Source organism: Oryza brachyantha, chromosome 3 (genome assembly GCF_000231095.2).
Source record: "Oryza brachyantha chromosome 3, ObraRS2, whole genome shotgun sequence".
Classification (NCBI taxonomy): domain Eukaryota; kingdom Viridiplantae; phylum Streptophyta; class Magnoliopsida; order Poales; family Poaceae; genus Oryza; species Oryza brachyantha.
The window spans coordinates 13,752,246-13,775,572 of NC_023165.2; the positions used below are offsets into that span (position 1 = coordinate 13,752,246).

A 23,327-nucleotide genomic window follows, 5' to 3' on the forward strand; every position below is an offset into this window, starting at 1 on the left:
CTTCTCCCTGGTTAGAGGAATAATTAACTTTTTAGCATTCATACAAATAATGTTAACATATTTGTCACCTGACCCACATGTTATAGACATATAAAGACTCATATGTCATAAACAGCAAGTGACCAATCTGTTATTTGCAATTTATAAGAGTGGCAAAAAGTTAAATGTTCTATGGTTAAAGAAATAATTAAATGGGTTAGAGCTCCTGCTCTAAGATTCATATGGACATGTAGTGGCTTTTCAAATATGGGAAGGACATATGTCCTCTATATCAAAGTACTATGGCACACGTAAAATCAGATTAACAAAAGGTAGTGTCAGCAATTTTGATCATCGACAATCCTGCAGACAAAACATTTTTATGTAGTTATTAATTACCCAGTGAAAAGTACAACAATAACCAGTTAAAAAAGATGGAAGAAGTGAAAGATATATTTACTCTAAACAAGCTTAGCTCGATAAACATGGTGAAAGATTAACCCTAAACTGGCTACCTAGCTTGATGCTTTTCCATTGCATCTGGTCATATGCATTATATAATATTAAAGCTAAGTCCTGATCAAGCTAGAAAGGGGAGGCTTTATTAATCGCTGATATGGGCATCCCTTCCAGCCGAATATTATCGGCGGCTCTCAGCTGGCAACGATCGATCGCTGATCAAATAAATGTGTGCAACCATATGTATAAACTGAACAAAGATCAAACACTCGGTGGAGAGAAAAATATGATCGTTTGGGTGTTTCATGAAAAAAACCAAATGGAAAGGTGAAAAATATTTTGTGCAAAAAATTATATGTATATTCTTAGATCTAAAGCTGAGGTTCAAAATAAACTTTGGTAAAAAATTTTTAAATTAACTCTAAATTTAATGTTAAAAATTTAAATACGTCGCTCTAGCCCAATATGTATGCCCCTACTCGACGACTGTTGAGCCAACTCTAGTGCTAGCTGCTCCTGCGATTAGGGTTGATATTATCGTGGAGATCACCAAAACCATTACCCCATGGAGCATGATTATTATGATTTTCAACGGATTTTCATGGCGATAATCATAGTTTTCATAGTGGGCCGTAACGCTGGCTTTACAAACACTTCCACCACTGCTATCACCACTATCAACCATCCAAAATGCCTAGAAAAAGTTATCCTATAATAAAAAAAAACTCATTGTCGTTTAGGCGTGACAACGTCGCTAGCTCCGATTCGTTATTGCACATACATTCATAGACAATCACTCTCACGAAGTCATATATAGCCTTTTCAATTATAGAAGAAGCATTGGTTATTCTTTTTTCTTGTATGTATCATGGTTCCAAACAAAACCACCGGTACTGTCACCGTCACTGTCATTGCAGCGAACGTGCAGTAGTGGTATATACCATGCTAGTTGGCTTGCCACGTAGATGAGTAATCAAGCACCGGTTATTCTAAACTCCATGCACGCATCTGTAATTACGATCACTTTGATCTACCCATCGTTTTACGAAGCACTTCCTTTGTCAAAAATATAAAAACATGACACCGGATAGAAATATTATATCCGGTCTCGTGTTATTATATTTTTGGACGTACGTAGGTAGTACTATTTTTCTTTTTGCTTGAGCCGTACTGATTTCGAGCTCATCAACTTCAGTACTTGTAGTTGAGCAGCCGGCTGCGGAGCTCGACGGCGTCCACCTGCTCCGGCCGGTTCTCCGGTGCCCAGCACCCCGTCTTCGGGTCCCTCATCCACGCCACCGCGTCTCTCTTCACCGTCGCCACCGCCGCCGCAGCAGCAGCGGCTCCGACGACGTCCGTTCGCCGGCCCGCCGCCGCTGCGTCGGCGGCGCGCGCTGCCACCGCTAGCGCGTACACGCCGTAGCACCGCCGGCTATCACGTAGACCAAAGAAACACACACAATTGATTACCAACGTGCACACATCTATATTAATCAAGATCAAGAAACCATACAATGCAACAAAAAGAAACACGCACACACATGGACATTGTGACAAACCATGCATGATGCAAAAATAACCGAAGCTGGTAGAGATCGACGGTCTCTACCTGATGATGCCGGAGACGAAGCTGGACATTGTGAGATCAATGTGTAATCAAGCAGAGCACAGGAAGTAGCCAGGAGATCAATAGAGAGATCACCACTGGACTGCAGCAATCAATATACTCTCTCTTTTTAGTGTATTTTGCTGTGAGCCAGGGCTTGTCATGGAGGTGCCCATTTTATAACCAGAGTGGCATGCTAATTAATCAAGGCCTAATTTAATTATTATTCCCTCTTATGGAATTCGGGAGGAGGGTCGAATCTTGCAAAGGTTTGGCTTGGACAGCCAGAAAAATTCAGATATTCGGTCTCAGCCTAATACATGAGAATGGATTGCTACTGCTAGCGAACAATGTGATCATGGTTGCCAAGGACAGAGGGATATATGCTCACTGCCTTTAGTCTGTAGCTTTTCGGTAACATGATTTACAAGTAAACTAAACGTGAGACTCTCTCGACCGTGTGTGTGTGTGTGTGTATGCCTTGTGCGTGCACGCGCATATATGCCTTCCTGCGTGCCTTTCGGCGCATTAAATTAAGGTAGTTTATATTACCCAGCTGAAAAAGCAAAAAAAAGTAATTGGATATGCTGCGCACAAGGTTGGTTTTGTCTGAATCTCCAAGCAAGAAACTGTAAGTTCTATGTTTTTCTTTATTTGTTTCATACTTTGAAATTGAAGGCAGATGTGAATAATTTTGAGTCCTGTCAGTTTGCTTTCATGACTCAAAACCTTACTGAATTTTGATGATGCTAAATTTTAGCATTACTGTTGTTTTATGGGGAAAATTTTCTTTTTGCCACTTGTTGAACGCTTATATATTCTCTTTTCCGCCATCAAAATTCTGCGTTTATCTTTTTTACCACTATTCACTTGCAACTTATTTCTCTATTACCACTATGACCAGTCAACACCAGTTGACCATAAGGTTTGCTCTCCAAGAGACCATTATGCCCTTATGGGAGTAAAAATAGTTAGAAATATAAAATAATGTGTTCAGTACGACATATTGTATACAATTTTACGGGCATAAAATTTTAATTAGTCAGAACTTTTTTACATGTAACTTTAAGGTGAACCATTTAAATTAAAATACTTTTGGATATCCACATATGATTATTGCATATCTATTAAATTTCTAAAAAATAAGTAGAGTGACAGAATTTCTTTTTTTAGAATTTTTGTGACAGAATTTGCATTTTGAAAGTACAATTTATCTTGAGTTCCTTCTCAGACTTCTTAATTTAGTTGAAGTCAAAATCCAAATCCCGATTTTCCCAAAGGCAATGAGTAGGGTGACAGACAAAATGGTCTTACATGGAAATTTCTCTAAATATTCTTCTATATCAAAAGTTAACCTTTGCATGTTCAAAGTTAGAGCCTATTATTGACTTTTATTTGATTCACGTCAATAATAAGAATCTATTTTATAATGATACGTACAAAGTTAGAGTCAGGTATGGTTTCTTCATTAATACAATAAAATATTTTTGTTACGCTAGTTTTCTTTTATTCCACTCTCATGCAAGAAAGTTTTCTTTAATAAATGCTAAAAGTCGACTCTAAGCCATTATCATGCATGACAACAACTCTCCTTATCTCTCTTTCCTCGACGTCACTGACGGTTGAGAGAGTCAGCATAGATATTTTCCTTTTGTTTTACTAGATGATATCTCAATCGGTTGGCTAATACCATGTCAGACTCAAGCAAACCCAACGGTATAAATATGTGCATCCAAGGGTCTCATAAAAAAAAATAATTCAACATACACAATTTTGGTGCATCTTCACCCTTACGTTGCATCAGTTCACTTCGATCTCCAGTAAAAGTGGAAGTCTCGCACCAAATAGTCACATTGGCTCGATTACATTTTGTTTGGTTTAGTCCAATATTTCGATTGAGTCCATCTGATTACAAGTTATATAATATATTGGCTCTAAGGCTGCATTAGTTTCTTAGTTTGGTCTGACATAACTCTCTTTGCTTAAGATTTATCAGTTGAATATATTCTTTTTCTTATCATCATTGTTTTACTATCTCGGTCGAGCCTAATCTATTAGATTGTGATTAATCAGATAAATTCTATCAATTGGATAAATTGCATTCATTGTTTCATTGAAGTTCTAACCGATGAAGTATCTTATTATGTTTTCATGTGATACATCAGTTTATAAATGATTTTATCCGTATTTCATTTAATCTACTACTGATCGGTTTATCTTATTAGCTGACATCCTATATCGGTTTAATTCGATCTATCGAGAATGTTTATAATAAGTTGAATTCAATAAATTAGTAGATTTTACTTTTATCTTTAAGATTATTTCGGCCAACGATTGTTTCTGTTCTTAATTACTTAAACTTTTAAACTTGCATCAGATCTCTAGCTAGTGTACAGTTGTGCTTCGAAACCTATCGGCAATTGACTCCCAGATAAGGACCAACACCAAAGCAAAGGAAAAATCTCGTGCATTCGCGTGTTGGAACAATTTTTGCATCAACAAATGGCCTAGTAAATTGTCATCACAATCCAATCCAAATATGGGTAGGGCAGTACCTGGTTTTATGCACATCTGGACCAAGCCCAACTGCATGCGCATGTCCAATTTACACTTTTTGCACGTTTGATTCGATGCCGCCAGCAACTCGACCTTAGCTATACACAGAATGCGATGCTGCATTCCGGTTAGAAATATCTAGTGTTCTCATCTCCTAAAGAGATCCTAAAGAGAAAAAATTGCATAGTTTTGAGCTGAGGCAAGGGAAGTTTTTTTTTTAACTTTTTAATAAATAATTTTATTACTAAACCTTGGAGAACAATATTTTCACCGTATAAACCTTTTGACCATGCCGCCAACATTAGGGTGACAAGATAACATTGTCACGCAGAGTATTTAGTGTGGTAGGCTTGCCACGCCAGTGTCACCGACGTGGCAAGACAATGCTGCCATGACAGTGGGTGGCGTGGGCAAGCCTGCCACGCTAAATATTGGCGTAGCCAAAAGGTTATCTTGCCACGCCATCAATATTGGTGTGGCCAAAAGGTTCATGCGGTAAAAATATTTTTCTCCAAGGTTTAGTAATAAAATTATTATTAAAAAGGTTTAAAAATAAAAAAATTGAGATAACCGCAAAATAATGTGCAGCATTTCTCTTCAATCTTGTTGCGGTAAGCATATATTGGAATTTGGAAGTCATATTACGATGTTCTCTCTTAGACGCATGCAAGATCAAATTGACGGTTATTTACTTTTGAGTACATGGCCGATTCTTAAACTTGTGGCGCAGTACCACTTAGGTCCATAAACTTAAAAAATACACGTTTAGGTCCATGAACTTGTTTTAATGTACCATCTAGGCTCATGAACTTGTTTTAAATGTACCATCCAGGTCCATGAAAACGATGTATCATCCAGGTCCATAATTTTAGACATTAAAACGGGTTCATGGATCTAAACGTACACTTTTTAAGTTTATAGACCTAATTGGTACCACGCCACAAGTTTAAGGACCGGCCATTTACTTTACTCTTTACTTTTTAAAGCTAAATTAAGGAGGCAGCCAAAATGCCAAGAGCATGAATTTTTCTATTTTCATTTAATGAAGGGCAATTTTGTAATGGTGTATATTTAAAGGGGGAAATAAGTCTTGGATGTTGTGTTGACGTTGGTTTTGTTGAAACACACTGTAGAATCATGATATAGTTAAAAAAAATTAATATAGTTTGATCTTCAAGTTCCCGTTTGGGTTTTTCCATGGACGGATGTAACGAATTTTACCTTGGTGCCCAGTTTACCTAAAATAACAGATGGTCAAATGTCACGGGAAGTAGACCAATTAAAGTATGAATTTGAGTGAACTGTAACAATTAACAACAGAGTACTCATAAGTTTTCACATTCTGAACATTAGTTTTTAAGCAGAGTACATAAACAAATTAAAATGTAAAATTTAGCATAGCATTTCTATTGAAACTCTAAAAATATCACTTTCATCTGTACATTTTTTTTTAAAAAAAAACAACGGTGGTGACAATGAATATACCAATATCACTTCCGTTTTAGTTTTACATGTTACCTTCAGTTTCTCAATACTACATAACTAAATCTTGCATTTCATCATTTCCCTTATACTTATTATAAGAAGTAACCATCTTAAGTAAAAAAAATATGGATAAAAACGTGTGTCCTTAGCGATTTAAAGCAAATATTAGAAAATAAACTTTAAAAAACTCCAAAATTAAGTTTTAAAATTTAAATTTTACCTTATGCTTGTAAGCTAAAGGGTAAACAACGGTGCACTTAATAGATAGATAGTCACATATATAAAAGTACGAGTAAATTCTAGTTTGAAGTTATCTTTTAATATCAAAGTTTCACCTGGTTGATCTTTCTACTTTGGACTAGTAAATTTTACATTTAGTGCACTTTAGAGTTTGGACCATCTCAAACAACTTTCTTTCGCACATCAATGATCTTGAGCACTTCAAGTTTAGCATGTCTACAAACTCACCTACCAGTACACAAGTCAAATATTTGCTAGAGGATTAAATATAAACGACCAGAGAAGAGAGTTGGAGTTGTCCAAAATATAACAAATGTGAAGTTAACAAATCCAAAGTGAAAAGATCTGTCAAAAGATGATCTAAAGTAAAACTTTGATAATTAATGGTGGCCCAAATTGTAATTCACTCTAACAATAAATTAAGGTGAGTATTCCCTGTAGCAAAAGGTGGATAACACATTTTATGAAAAATATGTTTTTACTTATTTTAGACAATATTACGATAGTGTTTGTTTATCCATAGCAAAGTACATGTATTTAGCTATTGTGATACAAATAATTTAGAAACTCTTGTTAATCAAAACTCAAGTAGGCAAAATTCAAAACTTGTGAACGGAGTGAACGGGTACCTCTTTTTAAATGGAAGGCATCTTGATGCGTGTGGGGACAGCAATTTCGCAATCACTGGATTCGGGTCATCATCAGGTTCACAGCCTCGACTCCAGGGAATATAAACCTGAAAAAATTAGGCCACAGAAGGTGCATGAGTATTGAGCTAGCAGGCCCTCCTAATTAGGGGCAAAACCAGAAAAAGGAATCAAAGAGTAAGAATACGCTAATGCAGTCTTAACTATTTTTAAAATTTGAACGATAATTTCACATAATTTTAAGAGGATTATGTACCGTGGCCTGTGACTCAAGCCCTAGTTGCCCTAGGCATGGTTCCGCACCTGCCCCCAATGCTAAACAAACATAATATCGTGGTATAAATGTTGTTATAGCGAAATTAGTAATATCCACGAATATATGCTCTAGTTGGGAAATAGAAAGTATTTTACATCCCCTCTTCTTTGGAAGAGCTGATTCCTTTCTTACTAGGAAAAATAGAAATAAAGTCTTGGCATAGAGTGAGGAAGGTCGCACTCTAATTAAAGATAGATACACTGTGCGAAAGTATGAAACAGTTGTGAGATAGCTATTCACCTATTGTAAAAGAAATCCACTGGAAAATGGTTTTAATATTTTAAATGAACATGTTAGGAAAATTTTACATCAATGTTAGCTGTGTTCTAAACCTTTTGTTCTTCCTCTCGTAGATACCAACAGAATTAGGGATGGCAATTTCACCTATGGGGCTGGGTCCCCAGTGGACACCTGCCCCTATGGGTACAGTGATAGGTAACCAGGTATAGGGCCCCGCATTTGGGAGGGCGAGAGGACGGGGATGGAGTTCTCCCCACGGGTGACCGGAGAGAGGTATATTAGACTATGACCCCATTAAATTACAACCCATAGAAGGTTCAAAAGCCCAATTCTAATCTTATGTTATCGTAATCCACTGAATTGCAGTACTGTACATCTATCCAATTCATTTTTGTTCTTGTTGAATTCATCATTGTCTTTTATTGTTATGTTGATTAAAGTGAGACATTACTCAACGCAGGTGAGCGGGTCACCTAGTCGGGTTGCGGGTCCCCGGGCGGGTCAGGTACGGGAATGGATTCTAACCCGCTTCTCTATTCAGGTCCGAGCTCAGGCATAGAAGTCAGGTACCCGCTCAGTTGCCACAATGCACATGAATCAAAATATAAATGTGCAAATTCATCGGGAGTGAAATGAACCAATACTTTATGAATGAAAAAAAATATACCGTATTGGTAAACTGAGAAAGATGCATAGCTGCTTTGTGCAAGGCTAGTGCCATTTCAGCCTTAGGATGCCTATGCACGACACTTTTGACAGCCACCACTCATCTGCTGATAACCAGAAGCTAAATTGGCAATAATTGTAGTAAATGGCAACAAATGAAAGCTAGATTGCTTCAGCGATGGACTCCAGTTTAAGGGCTCGTTCTGTTTGAAGGCATTTCAACCAACAGTAATAGGACAAGTGAATAAATAGTAATACACATCGATTATTAAGAATTTTTTCAAGATGTTTAGGTGGATAAATTTTTTTTATGCTTACTATCTACAACTTGTAATAAAGGAAAATTCCATTTGATTTTCCTATACTTCCTTCCTACGAACCGAATAAGACTAAGAGTACTTAGAATTCCAAATCCTTAGTTTTTCCTCAAAACCGGACAAACCCTTAAAGCAACAAATTCTAATAGGAGCATGGACGGCCTTATAATATAGAGTTCAATCCAATTTTGAGAAATGCTGGATCACATAAAAAATTGACGGTCACAGATTAATACCACGTAGACATCAGAAAACGATGGCAGGGTATTAAGAATTGCCGCCCCTTGCCCCAGGTTAAGTGACAACTGAGGTTGGAATCTTCTTGAGCAGGCCGATAATCTGCATGATAGGTCACAGATAATATATACTGCATTATCAGAATGTTCATCATCAAAATTTCGGATACAACAGAAAAAAAAAGAATTAGGTTCGCCAATTTGGTAACAGGAATCAATTATATATTGATAATACAAAGTAATAATAACCATCTTATAGATGATGAGCCTATCCTATTATTTGCACGTACAGCAATATGCAAGGTAGTTGTAACATTGGTAGAAAACGGAGTAGCATTGTACCTTCTATGGTGTGTCGTAATTGCATAATTTAAACTATTACATAAATGACAAATCCATTGCTTCTTCACAGCTGAGTCACCAAATCCTATCAATGTCTCCAAAGCTATCATTCTGAAGCTGGCACCGCTCACATGCCTATATTAGTACCCCGAACAATAGCAGGCAAACAGTTAGAACCAATTGGCAAAACTTGATGTGAGCTCCAGTTGCAGCTCATAAGCTGAACCCCCTCAGAGGTCAGTAAACTCCTCTCTTATTTCTGCACTTGTTCCATTTCGGTTCAGCTTCTGTGATGTTTATACTGTTGTCTTAAATTTTGGCAACCCCAAACTCATGAAAAAAAAAACAGAAGCATTTTAGCCATTTATTAATCTTTGTTATCTTTTTTATTTCTAAGAATTGATTATCCGCTGCCATGTTCTTGTAGTGAAGTGTATATCATATGGCTGCCTTTTCATCATGACCTGACCTGATAATATCAAAGGTTCTAACAATCTTCCACACCAAGTCTGCTAAACGCCTAAGTCATAGGAATCCAGAGATTTTCGTGAGAAGAATCTGGAGAGAAAATACATGGAATCCTTCAGCTTCAACCATCTGGAGAGCAAAGACTACAGACAACGCTAACGAGTTAAATGGACTGGAGAGAACGAGCGAGCATCTGTGAACAGAAGCTACCTACGATGCAGCCATACCCTTCACCCAGTGACATCAGCAGCCAGGGATCATGCAATCGGTACCCCCAAAATCATATTGATGATACACCAATGAGAATTAAGTTTATTTGTAACTTTGGTGGTAGATTCTTACCAAGGCCAAGTGATGGCCAACTCCGGTATGTTGGAGGTGAGAGGCACTTGATTAAAATTAGCCGGGACATTTCATGGCAAGAGCTCATCTGCAAGACAACAAAGTTAATAAGGCGACCTCATATGATCAAATACCACCTACCAGGGGAACAAATGAACATGCTCATTTCCATCACAGGTGATGATGACCTTCGCAATATGATTGATGAGTGCATTGTGCTACAACGAACCAAGGCATGGTTGACGGTATACCTTTTCGCTGACAATGATGATGAGAGACATGCATGTTCCGTGTTAGGAAGCTCATCCAATACAGACAAGGAGGCACAATTCATCGCTCTAGTCAATGGGCTTGTCAGACCAGATGAAGAATTGAGAATCCAGAGCTTGAGAAGCGCATCAATCAATGACCTTGGTCAACTGGTGCTTGACATCAATGAGGAAAGATTGCCGACAAATAGGACGAACAAAGCTTCGCGGTACCTCAAAAGTAAGCTCTCACAGAACACCATCACAGTACAGCCAAAGACGTCACGGGAGAAGCTGGAGAACATACCTCCAAGTTCCAAAACAGCGTTCACCAACCAAGGTTACAAGGCACCAAGCAATGAAAGTAACCCACCCTGTACTGCCAGAAAGACAAATAGTGCTCACCTTGGCTCCTCTGTACCTTCTGAATCCACGTCCATAGGTACGGTAGAAGCTGGTGCTCATGCTGTCTCAAGGCATCATCGAGGACTGCAGCAGACTGCTACAAACATGTCTAGAAAGAGCAACCAAGCTACAGAAGATCAGGTAAAAGGATCACCAAGAAAACAGCGTCTGATACCAGTAGAAAACAGAGCTGAGAAGGTAATGTCATCAAATTCAAACAATAAAAACCCAATGGCGCAAATACCTGTGTATCAAAAGTCTGCATCCTTGTCAGGGGTTTCAGAGAAAACAGTCAACCAACCCATAAACTCTGATAATAACAAGATGAAACTAAGAACATATAGCACCCAAGAAGAAGCTAAACATAGTCTCTCAGCATCCCATAATAAGACAGAGATGTCTAAACATAGTCATGACTTTGGTACTCATCTGCGATGCCAAGATGATATGAACAAAATCACAAACCTGCATATTCTGGAGAAGCCAATTACAACCAGCAGCAGGGAGAAGCAACAGCCTGCTGTCACGTGCACAGACATTTTGAAGAGAAACCATCCTCCTGAACCTACCAGAGGAGAAACAGTACGTTCCTGTTCTTCTCAATCGTCAGACAAGACAATTGAGCTGCAGAAAAATATTCTAGTGAGATATTCAAGTGAGAGACAACAAGAACGACCCAACAGTCCAAAGCCAGATGAAAATTTATCAACAGCCCGATCTCGATCTGTTGGTGCCGATAGGATTAGCCCACAGATCATAACTCCACAGCAAGAATCTAAAGGCATTGCTGCACCATTAATCAGAGAGCTTGAGGTACATCTATGAAACTTATTTCATACGTTACGATTGAAACAGTTATAGTTTGTTGTACAACTTCTGAAGCATCTTTTGGTAGATATGTGAGACCAAGGACAGTGAGCAAGCTTTACCTGCAAATGCAGTACTGGGGAGAGAACTAATAAGTAATGTCCAGGTAGTGAAATTCTTATATATTACTACCTCCAGTTGCAAAAAAAAAAGTCATTTTTTTTTATTTTCAAAGTCAACAAGAAGCAACTTTAACCATTAAAATTATATTATTGTATATCTGAAAATGTTCTACAATACTAGTAGTGTAATACTTCCTCTGTCCCAAAATGTAGGCATTTCTAGCATTTAAATCTTATCCCAAAATATAACATTTCTAGTACTATTCACAGTACTACTTATCCTATTAGTCACTTACTATTTAAATTTCTTCATATTTTATCCCCACTTACCATTCCACCCTCATTAATTCCTCATTTATTAAAAATAACCATAGTTTTTATTCTCAACCATAACCACTACTAAACAACCTAGAAATGTTTATATTTTGAGATGTAGATAGTTTTATGCAAGCATATCTTATAATAAACTTATTCATCATTTCATATATAAAATTTTTATTTCACAAACAGTAGCTATGGTTAAAAGCATTCTAGGGCATCATTCTCTAGTACTAACTACTTCCTCCGTTTCATATTGTGCAACATTTTTTCTATGCTTAGATTCATCTATCGATCAATGTACATTGTCTATATATTATATGTCTAGATTCATTAGCATCTAAATTCAAATGGAAGTGGTTGGAAAGGATCAGAAGAAATAATAAACTAATTTGTATAACAATATTTGAATAAACACACAAAAATAGCACAAATTCAAATACTTTTTATCAGGAAATATTGGTTTTAATCTTTCTCCACTAAGTGGGAAATGGAGTGAACTTAGTCCTACAGTGGATGCCATAACATATGACAGATAATAAACAATGTGGACCTTGAAGATCTCCGTGAGATTGGCTCTGGTGCATTTGGGACTGTTCTTCATGGAAGATGGAAGGGGACGGATGTTGCCATTAAGCGGATAAAAAACAGTTGCTTTATGTATCCATCATCTCAGGCCGATAAACTGGTATGACTATGAACTCACGTACATGATTTAAGTTGCAATAGCTATCATGGTCTTGTACTCCAATGATACAACTTCTAAAAGATTGTCCATGCATATCACATGTAATCAATTTTCAAATTATTCTTAGAATAAAAAATAAATGATGTTATATACCAACAATTCCACCAATATGTTCTTTAAACCAGCTGCATGGGGTAATGTTTGACACAAACCAGGCAATTCCTGCCCAGATAAAAATCTGCTATGTTCAGTTCAGCAGGTAAGCTGGTCTGGAAAAAGGCCAAGAACTGCAGCGGGACACTGTTATCTAGTTACCTGTTCCATAAATAAGACACCTATGTGCCTCTGTGGCTCTAAAATCTGCATATAGAATTCACTACTACCTAAAATTTAGTACACTGCAAAGATTATGTTATCATGCAGATCACAGAATTTTGGAGAGAGGCTGCTATCATCTCAAAACTTCACCACCCAAATATTCTCGCACTTTACGGTGTTGTAAACAATGGACCTGGGGGAACATTAGCTACTGTAACAGAATTCATGATCAACGGATCCCTCAAGAAAGTCCTTCACAAAGACAAATGTCTTGATTGGCACAAGCGTATAATGCTTGCTATGGATGCAGCCATTGGAATGGAATACTTGCACTCCAAGGACATTGTCCACTTTGATCTGAAGTGTGATAATTTGTTAGTGAATATTAAGGATCCTTCTCGTCCCATATGCAAGGTATGTACACTTACAGGCATAAATTATGATAGTTTATTGTGTACATGCAAACGTGTGGAATAAGATGGTTCACATTTTAGATTGGTTATATAAACTGAAGGATATATAATATGAAGGAATAAGTCTTGGGCTGTTTGGTCTTGGTCTTGTGGTATCCTACCCATGTTTTTGGTCTTGGTCTTGTGGTGTCCTACCCTTGTTTTTCAGCTTTCAGTTACTAAGACAGCATCTAGGACAGGTTGTTAGGATGCTCTAGGACAGGTGGTTAGGATGCTCTAGGACAGGTTGTTGAGATGCTACAGGACAGCATCTTTTAGACTAGTAGGCAGCTATAAATATGTATCCAACCCTCCCCCGGGAAGGGTATGACATTTGGTGATAAGTAAACAAAAAATTGCCCCAAGTTTGAGTGTCATCCTCTCACCAATGAGAGTAACAATTGAGATACTAACATCTGGTATCAGAGCTACACTTTCCTGTAGGTTGAACATTTCTTGCTCCTCCCCTTCCCAAGCTCGAGTGAGCACTCAGCCGCCGTCACCAGCAGCAGCAACACCGGCTGCTCCTCATTCCCCTTTCCCTTTGCCTTCTCCACGCAGCAGCTCCCCGGAGGCGCGCCATGTCCGACGGACAGTGTCGGCGTTCGGGCGCCTCGAGCACACGGCGTCACCAGGATGCCGAGCTCGCTCCAGCGCAAGAGCACAGGCAAGCAGCGGCACAGACCCGCAGCAGCAGCAGCAAGGGCAGCAAGGCAGCGGAGTTGGCGGCGATCAGGGCGGAGGCGGAAGCAGAGGAGGCAGAAGATGCAGCACGTGCGGTGGAGGCTGAGGTTGAGACCTTGCGCGGCAGCATCAACGGCTCCATCGCCGGCGACATCACCGCCGACAGGGACCTTGAGGAGCTGGCAAGAGGAAGGGCGCGGGAGCGGACAACACGGTGGGCAGCAGCCCAACGCCACGGCGGCGGCGGTCCAGGGGGCCGCGCGCCCGCCGACGGCGCTCCAGGCGGGGGCGCACGTGGCAACAGTAGCCCAGACGGGCGCAGGCGTGCCGGCGGCAGCCCAGAGCACGCGCGCAGCGACGGCGCTCCCGGTGATGGCGGCCGGGTCTACGAAGAGCGCGGCCCTCACAGGCAGCGCGACTCTCCCTCCCCTGACTGGCGCCATGGCTACCACGGCATCCAAGCGGTGGTCAGGGACTTTGGTCCCGGTGGTGCGTGGCCTATCCTCACCAAGACCAGCTACATCGAGTGGGCCACGGTGATGAGGGTGAGGCTCCAAGTGCGGCACATGTGGGAGGCAGTTCGGTATGGCGACGTCGACTACGATGAAGACCGACGGGCACTGGATGCCCTCATTGCTGAAGTTCCGTCCGAGATGCAGTTGTCGCTTTCGCAAAAGCGGACTGCCAAGGAAGCCTAGGACGCCATCGCTGCGACACGCATCGGCAGTGACCGCACCCGCAAGAGCACGCTGCAAGCACTCCGCAAGGAGTGGGAGAACCTGGCCTTCAAGCTGGGTGAGGACATCGATGATTTTGCCCTCCGTCTCAACACTCTGTTGCAGAAGATGGTGCAGTACGGCGACGACACCTACAACGAGGAGAGCGCTGTCGAGAAGCTCTTCCGCTGCATCCCAGAGAAGTACAAGCAGATCGCCCGCTCCATCGAGTCTCTGATGGACCTCTCCATGATGATGATCGAGGAGGCGATTGGTCGCCTCAAGGTCGTCGACGGCGATGAGCCACAGCCCCTCTCTAGGCCCATCACCATTGGCGGGAAGCTCCATCTCACTCGGGAGCAGTGGGAGGCCTGCCAGGGTGATGGGAAAAAGGGGGAGTCCTCCTCGGTAGGCAGCCGCAAGCGCGGCAATCTGCGCAAGGGACGCGGAGGCGTCCAGGTCAGGCTGCGAGGACGCATCCGGGGTGGTGCCCGCGGAGGCGTCCAGGGCAGCACCACCGGCAACCGCAGGCCGACGCGAGACGACGTCTGCCACAACTGTGGCAAGTCTGGCCACTGGGCCAAGGACTGCCGACAACCACGACAAGGCCAGGCCAACGCCGCACAAGTGGAGGAGGAAGAACTGGCCCTGCTCCTGGCACACGCAAGCATCGAGCTATCTCCAGCGGCACCGGCCGCATCGGCTTTCCTCCACCTAGAAGAGCCGAAGGCACGCGCCCTTCTTGGCAACGACTCCAACAACGACAAGACTGATGAGTGGGTCCTTGACACCGGGGCCACCCATCACATGACCGGCCGACGGGAGTTCTTCACCGAGCTTGATCCCAGCGTCCGAGGCTTCGTCAAGTTTGGGGATGCCTCTGGCGTGGATATCAAGGGCACCGGCTCCGTCATCTTCACCACCAAGTCCGGCGAGCACAGGCTGCTCACCGGAGTCTACTACATCCCCGCGCTGAGGAACTCCATCATCAGCATTGGACAACTAGAAGAAGAGGAAGGCTCATGCGTGGTGATCAAGAACGGAGTCATGAGGATTTGGGATCGGCGCAAGATCGGGGAGCGCCGTGGTCGCCTCCTTGTCAAGGTAACCAGAGGCAACAACCGACTCTACATCCTCAACGTGCAGGTAGCACAACCCGTGTGCCTCGTCGCCCACCGAGACGACAAGGCGTGGCAGTGGCATGAGCGCTTCGGCCATCTCCACTTCGAGGCCCTGAAGCGGCTCAGTACCAAGGAGATGGTACGAGGCATGCCATGCCTTGACCACGTGGAGTAGTTCTGCGACGTCTGCGTATTGACGAAGCAGAGGCGACTCCCCATTCCCCATCAGACGAGCTTCCGAGCCAAGGAGCGACTCGAGCTTGTGCACGGGGATTTGTGTGGCCCGTGACTCCGGCCACACCAGGAGGACGACGCTTCTTCTTGCTGCTCGTCGACGACCTCTCCCGCTACATGTGGGTGACGGTCCTCGGTAGCAAGGGAGAGGCTGCAGACGCCATCAGGCGCAGGCAGGCTGCTGCAGAGGCGGAGTGCGGCCGCAAGTTGCACGTCCTGCGCACCGACAACGGCGGCGAATTCACGGTGGCTGAATTCGCGTCGTACTGTGCCGATGAAGGTATTCACCGCCACTATTCCGCGCCGTACAGCCCGCAACAGAACGGCGTCGTTGAGCGGCGCAACCAGACGGTTGTGGGGATGGCTCGAGCCCTCCTCAAGCAGAGAGGGATGTCGGCTCTCTTCTGGGGGGAGGCGGTGGTGACAGCCGTCTACATCCTCAACCACTCACCTACCAAGGCTCTCGATGGCAGGACGCTGTACGAGGCTTGGCATGGGCGCAAGCCATCGGTCTCCCACTTGCAAGTCTTCGGCTGCCTCGCGTTCGCCAAGGAGCTTGGCCACATCGGCAAGCTCGACGACAGGAGCACCCCAGGGGTGTTCATCGGCTACACGGAGGGCTCGAAGGCCTACCGCATCCTCGACCCGAAGACACAGCGTGTGCGCACGGCGTGCGACGTGGTGTTCGACGAAGGGCGAGGATGGACATGGGACAAGACGGTGGACAACGGCTCTACTCCGACGTACGACGACTTCACTGTCGAGTACATCTACTTCAAGGAAGCTGGGGGAGTGGACAGCTCCCCTTCACCGAGCGTGCCTACCCCAGTCTCCGAGTCTCCACCAACTCCGGCACCCGCTACTTCGGCAGTGCCATGCTCTCGAGCCATGACTTCGGCTGCGCCGAGCTCTTCGCCGACACCACCACAGCCGGCGACCCCACGCACTCCGGCGCCAACAGCCACCCCTCAGGGCACATCCACACCAACACCAGCTCACGTCGAGCGCAGCCCGGTGCAGTTCGCTACTCCGCTCTCACATGATGAGGAGCGCATCGACGCCTACCATGATGGAGAGCCCTTGCGATACCGTACGATGGAGGACCTCCTCAGCGACCAGCCGGTGCCGGGACTGGTGCCTCATGACCTGGAGGAACAGTTGCACCTTGCGTGCGACAACGGCGAGCCTCGGTCCTTCGCAGAGGCCGAGAGACACGCGACATGGCGCGCCGCGATGAAGGCGGAATTGGACGCGGTTAAGGAGAACCGCACCTGGGAGCTTGCTGACCTCCCTCATGGTCATCGTGCGATCTCCCTTAAGTGGGTGTTCAAGCTGAAGAGGGATGAAGCCGGAGCCATCGTCAAGCACAAGGCTCGCTTGGTGGCACGTGGTTTCGTGCAGCAGGAGGGGATCGACTTCAACGATGCTTTCGCCCCCGTGGCACGGATGGAATCCGTGCGACTCCTTGCGCTGGCAGCTCAGGAAGGCTGGCGCGTCCATCACATGGACGTCATGTCGACGTTCCTCAACGGCAACTTGAAGGAGAAGGTTTACGTGCACCAGCCGTCGGGTTTTGCGATCCCCGGCAAGGAGGGCAAGGTGCTACGCCTGCACAAGGCTTTGTACGGCCTATGGCAGGCACCGAGGGCGTGGAATGCCAAGTTGGATTCCACGCTCAAGAGGATGGGCTTTGAGCCAAGCCCGCACGAGGCGGCTATCTACCAGCGGGGAAATAGAGGAAATACCCTGCTGGTGGGTGTTTATGTTGATGACTTGGTGATCACCGGCACCAAGGATACGGAGGTGGCAGCGTTCAAGGAAGACATGAAGGCCACTTTCCAGATGAGTGACTTGGGGCCCCTTTCCTTCTATCTGGGGATCGAGGTGCACCAAGATGACTCCGGGATCACACTTCGCCAGACTGCCTACGCCAAGCGCGTCGTTGAGCTAGCTGGGCTCAACGATTGCAACCCAGTCCTCACCCCGATGGAGGAGAGGCTGAAGCTGAGCCGGGACAGCACGGCTGAGGAGGTGGACGCTACACAGTACCGGCATCTTGTGGGGAGCCTTCGCTATCTTACCCACACACGGCCGGACTTGGCGTTCTCCATCGGCTACGTTAGTCGGTTCATGCAGCGACCGACGATGGAGCACCAGCAGGTTGTGAAGAGGATCATCCGCTACGTTGCGGGGACTCTCGACTACGGCCTCTACTACCCGAGGTGCCCTGGAAAGGCACCGTTCATTGGGTACGCCGACAGCGACCACGCCGACGACATCGACACTAGCAAGAGCACGAGCGGGATTCTCTTCTTCCTCGGCAAGTGCCTCGTTAGCTAGCAGTCGGTCAAGCAGCAGGTGGTGGCCCTATCCAGCTGCGAGCCGAGTACATAGTGGCCTACACTGCTTCGACCCAGGCACTCTGGCTTGCTCGACTGCTCGGTGATCTCCTTGGCGGAGACACTGGAGCGGTGAAGCTTAGGGTGGACAGCAAGTCCGCTTTGGCCCTGGCAAGGAATCCCGTTTTTCACGAACGGAGCAAGCACATCCGAGTGAGGTACCACTTCATCCGAGACTGCTTGGAGGAAGGGAGCATCAAGGCGAGCTACATCAACACCACGGACTAGCTTGCGGATCTGCTTACCAAGCCCCTTGGTAGGTTCAAGTTCCTTGAGCTTTGCTCCCGGATCGGGATGGCTCAACTTTCCCACAAGACGACGCACAAGACTTAGGAGGAGAATGAAGGAATAAGTCTTGGGCTGTTTGGTCTTGTGGTGTCCTACCTATGTTTTTGGTCTTGGTCTTGTGGTGTGCTACCCTTGTTTTTCAGCTTTCAATTACTAGGATAGCAACTAGGACAGGTTGTTAGGATGCTCTAGGACAGGTGATTAGGATGCTCTAGGACAGATTGTTGAGATGCTCTATGACAGCATCTTTTAGACTAGTAGGCAAAATATGTATCCAACCCTCCCCCGGGAAGGATATGACATTTGGTGATAAGTAAACAGAAAATTGCCCCAAGTTTAAGTGTCATCCTCTCACCAATGAGAGTAACAATTGAGATACTAACATAATATGTTATGTATGAAACTGGGGACCATAACATGATAACAGACCAATAATGGTGCAGCAGGTGGCTGATTTTGGTTTATCAAAGATGAAACAAGCCACCCTTGTTTCTGGTGGAATGAGAGGAACTCTTCCCTGGATGGCCCCAGAATTGCTGACAATGAATGGCACAAAAGTATCTGAAAAGGTAAATTCTGAGCCTTTTCTTGAGGACTGTTAATTTCTAGTTTGCGTGTTTGTGGAATTCACTGCATCTAAAACCATCCCCACATTTAAAAGCAAAAAGGGGAAAGGATAGGCTGTGCCTGTTGTGTTTTTATAACTTCGGAATTTGGAGATGCCTTGGAAAAACAACTTAATAGTGTTACTATTATCAGTAAACAAAAGTGATATAGCAGAGTTCCATATGCAACCCAACACCTAAACAAGAGATATCAAGTATCAAACTGACAGTTTATTACTTTATGTTATTAGATAGCCTATTTGTAACAACAAAGGATGGGCATTCCATTTTAGAAATGAGGTACTGTTGTTACTGTTGTACTTTGTATTTACTCATCAGAGATTGTAACATAAATCAAACTGTACCATTTATGACCAAGATATTCGATGTACTCACTGGCAGTTATCGATGACAGTCAACAATCAGCAACCAATGGCTTGCCGTAAAAGAGAAACCACAGACTTCTAATAAGAACTGAACTACCAAAGCATAGTCATTAACAGTTCATGAAATCATACTCAAATCATTCATCAAAGAATTAAGGCATACTATGAAAAAGAAAAAACTGCACTGTCTTTCTTGGAATTTTCTGTTTTCTAGCCTGAAATACATTGATTTTATGCTAACACAGGTTGATGTATATTCGTTTGGCATTGTGATGTGGGAAATTCTGACTGGTGAGGATCCATATGATGGCATGCACTATGGAGGAGTCATAGGTATGCATGTAATACAGATACTCTGTAAGAAAAAATTCTTATAGAGTTTTATGAACTTGATAAAATTTGCATGTTCTGCTGCTTTGTCCTAAACTTGGCAACTAACCCTTTAGGTCCCACACCTAGTAAGTGATGCAGGACAGGAAAAGACAGAATTAGACTAGTGATTAATTCCTTATCTGCCAAAAAATAGTTGAAAAATCCACTTGTGACCTTGCCAGACTGGCAATGTTGGTCCACAGGTCAGTCAAACAACTGAGTGTCATAATGGATTAAGGACGAGGCAAATATTCACTTCCATTTAAGAAATTCACCTGAAATAAACTAGTGATTAGTGATGATAGTGCAATATGCATAACAATTTTATTTTGAGATATCTGGAATGGAAAAGAAAACTTGTTTTAAGTTGAAATTTGAGAACATTCTTGCTAAGGAAAATCTGTCCAAGGATATACAAAAGTTTAATTTAAATTCATAAACACCAATTCTCCATTGATTTCACATGATAAAATGGCATGACATCAAACTATGGTCCAATTTGCGGCTGTTGGGCTGTGCTGCCCTGGGCTGTGAAATAAAGGCAGTTAAGGGAATATTTGATAATTCATCTGTCAGCTCCTAAAAGGTTGCATTGGAGGGTTCAAATCACAACATAAAAATGGTGGGTGCAGAGGCTAGAAGTTATAATTCCATTATCCAAATAAAAAACTACATAAAAAATATAAACAAATATATCCCTTTTAAAAGACACCAAAATACCAATGAAGCCTAAGATGATTTAACAGTTTTTTGGCCCAGGGATAAATATGGCAAACACCCAAGTTTAACAGCATTTTATTCAACTATGAAGTTTGAAATATTGTGTAAGCATTTGTTGTCTTACTACAGAGACCATTAAATTCTCATGCTGTCACTGAGGGAGCCATCCAAGTATTAAAAATATACAGCAAAAGAGATGTTAACTTTAACGGTAAACACCTTCCTGTATGTATCATCAGAAATGATATGCAGGCACGAAAACCAGGTTCACAAAACAGAAGTTGCCACTGGTAACAAAGATTAGGTGAGATATACATGTCCTAGTTATTAGCTTGTTAGATACAATTCCAGGTAATTGTGTCTGAGCTGTGGCTAAATTAGTTAGATCCTAGCTGATTTTATCCCAATCACTCGCAACCATGATTTACTAGTATAAGTTCAGAACCTAGCCAACTCCTGGCCAGCTGTTGAAAATCACCAGGATCAGGGAAGTTGCTAGATTCCACAATGTTGATTGAGACGTGATTCTATGTATATAATTTTCAGTGAGTTCAAGTTTAGAAATGCAAGATTCAAATGTTAGTAGGGTGGCATATGTAATCACTAACAAGATACATGCAGGGGGTATTTTGAGTAACAAACTGAGGCCACCAGTGCCTACTTCATGTAACCTGGAATGGAGGAAACTGATGGAGCAGTGCTGGTCAACTGAACCTGAGCAACGACCTTCCTTCACTGAAGTTGCAATCCGTCTTCGTTCCATGCTGGACGCAAGCCAAATTGTGACTCCGTAGTTAATTAACATAGCGACAACTCTCTTTCTGTATATCTATCATTTTAAGTATGCCACAAAAATGCAAATATTAATGTTCTTATATTATCACTTCTCAGTATACAACTGTAAAACTCTACCAAGCCACAGCTGACTATGACAGGTAACTTTCAATCTGGTCCTCAACTATCTTTTACATGCATGTATAAACAGCATGCAACTGCAGGGAAAAAAGAGTAAACAGAAGTTCCTTATCCATTTGATAATCTTTTTACACTTTAATGGGGACATTTTTTAAAGTAATCCAGATTCTGCATCACAATAGTTTCATTCAAAAGGGACGCTAAGAGAACCATAACTTAGAGCAGTATTGGCACTAGGAAATGCATGCAGCACACTACACACTTTACACAACGACAATTGATTAGGTGCAGCACTCATTTAGCAAATTGAAACCTATATGAACGCACTATATCGCAGAGCTCATGTGTTAAAACTCAACATAAGGTTACTGCTGAATCACCTTTGCATTTCTTCAGGTCTTCACTGAAAGCTTGGTTCAGCAAGTCTCTCAATCAGACAGTTGACTAAACATTGCCGTCCATGCTTATCCAAGCTACATAAGACACATGTAACCATTGAACTTGACTTCAAAACTCTATGTAGTCCTTCAGTTTTGACCTATGAGCTCTCAGCAACACCTGCCAAACATAGTAATATTATACATTTAGTTAATCTTAATAAGTCTGGATTATCATATACAGTACAAGTTACTGATGGTTATTCGTCCAGAGACCATGCACAACTAACCAAAGGGAACATAGCAGTACACAGTACACTGAACCACTTGAGATTTCCTAGACATGCACTTCACAATGAGTACACCTCAACTTTAGAAGTTACAGAGCCTGTTTTGACAATTTATGATAACAAGACGACGAACCACCAAACAACTAAGCAACCTCATAGATAGTGATTTTGTTTGAGGGAAACAATACCTAAAAAATATTGGCAGCTATTGGTTATATCACAGAGTGTGGTAAATACCATCTGTTACATAAAGGACCATGTTGAAAGTGTCTGCAAAGATGCATCAGAATTGAAGTCTTGAACCATTCTTGATTGTCCATTATTCAGTACAACAAATGTTGTTGGTTCTCATTAGGTTTCTTCCTACCTTGTTCGGCTGAGGGTAAGAATAAGATGCATTGTACACCACAGCAATGAGGACCAGGAATAGCAAGTTAGCAACACATACATCACATGATATTCAAACCAATGCAAGTAACTAAATGAGCCAAATTTTTTTCCTGACAATCCTGGCACTGATAACATATTCAAATGTCAACCTTTTTAGGGGTGCCATACATGAAATTATAAATGTCTACAAGAAACTCAGTAGATATCAGCCACTAATCATGTTATTTCTATTCCTACTCTCAACTTGAGCAATTTATAATGCTCTTGAGTAACAAGTACATAGCTATCAGAAGCACTACCATTCTTCAGTCGCATGCACAGGATAGAAATCAAACAGTTACGCATATAGGATCAAGAGTCTAGGATCAATTCCTTGTATGTCGAGGAGATTTTCTAAATCCCCTGATCATCTCTATGACAAGGTTTATCTACACGCACATATTATGTGAGACGACACAATGAGTAGCATATAAAGCGTAAGCCAGTACAGTAAATTTTAAATGGCATAAGGGATTCTAAAGTTTTAGCTCCCTCACCAACCACCCCTTATTTAATTTCCACCCAATCTTAACC

The 23,327-nt window shown here is 42.8% G+C and overlaps 2 protein-coding genes across 7 annotated transcripts; one reads left to right on the forward strand and one right to left on the reverse strand.

Annotated features, from left to right (window-relative positions):
* Positions 1–5,677: 5,677 nt before the first annotated feature.
* On the reverse strand, positions 5,678–10,630 carry LOC107303932. Of its 4 annotated transcripts, none has more exons than XM_015835352.1 (4): positions 9,090–9,216; positions 8,748–8,850; positions 6,955–7,061; positions 5,678–5,838 (listed from the first exon to the last, which is right to left on the reverse strand). In XM_015835352.1, the coding sequence occupies exons 1-4, from the start codon at positions 9,197–9,199 to the stop codon at positions 5,835–5,837; spliced, it is 324 nt and encodes a 107-aa protein (XP_015690838.1). In that variant the 5' UTR covers positions 9,200–9,216; the 3' UTR covers positions 5,678–5,834. The 4 variants fall into 4 exon arrangements, 1 of the variants encoding a protein (XP_015690838.1); XR_005811330.1 differs by lacking the exons at positions 5,678–5,838; positions 6,955–7,061; positions 9,090–9,216 and adding exons at positions 9,900–9,987; positions 10,151–10,454; positions 10,553–10,630 and having other exon boundaries at positions 8,438–8,850; XR_005811329.1 differs by lacking the exons at positions 5,678–5,838; positions 6,955–7,061; positions 9,090–9,216 and adding exons at positions 9,900–9,987; positions 10,151–10,441; positions 10,553–10,623 and having other exon boundaries at positions 8,438–8,850.
* LOC102715554 (probable LIM domain-containing serine/threonine-protein kinase DDB_G0287001) lies at positions 9,261–21,799 on the forward strand. 3 transcript variants are annotated; one of them, XM_015835350.2, is made up of 8 exons: positions 9,261–9,325; positions 9,517–11,365; positions 11,448–11,525; positions 12,335–12,487; positions 12,911–13,219; positions 19,143–19,268; positions 19,936–20,023; positions 21,404–21,799. In XM_015835350.2, exons 2-8 carry the CDS (start codon positions 9,725–9,727, stop codon positions 21,574–21,576), a joined length of 2,568 nt encoding a protein of 855 aa, XP_015690836.1. In that variant the 5' UTR covers positions 9,261–9,325; positions 9,517–9,724; the 3' UTR covers positions 21,577–21,799. The 3 variants fall into 3 exon arrangements, with proteins under 3 accessions (XP_015690836.1, XP_015690837.1, XP_040377645.1); XM_015835351.2 differs by having other exon boundaries at positions 19,146–19,268; positions 21,404–21,667; XM_040521711.1 differs by lacking the exon at positions 19,143–19,268.
* The last annotated feature ends 1,528 nt before the right edge of the window (positions 21,800–23,327 follow it).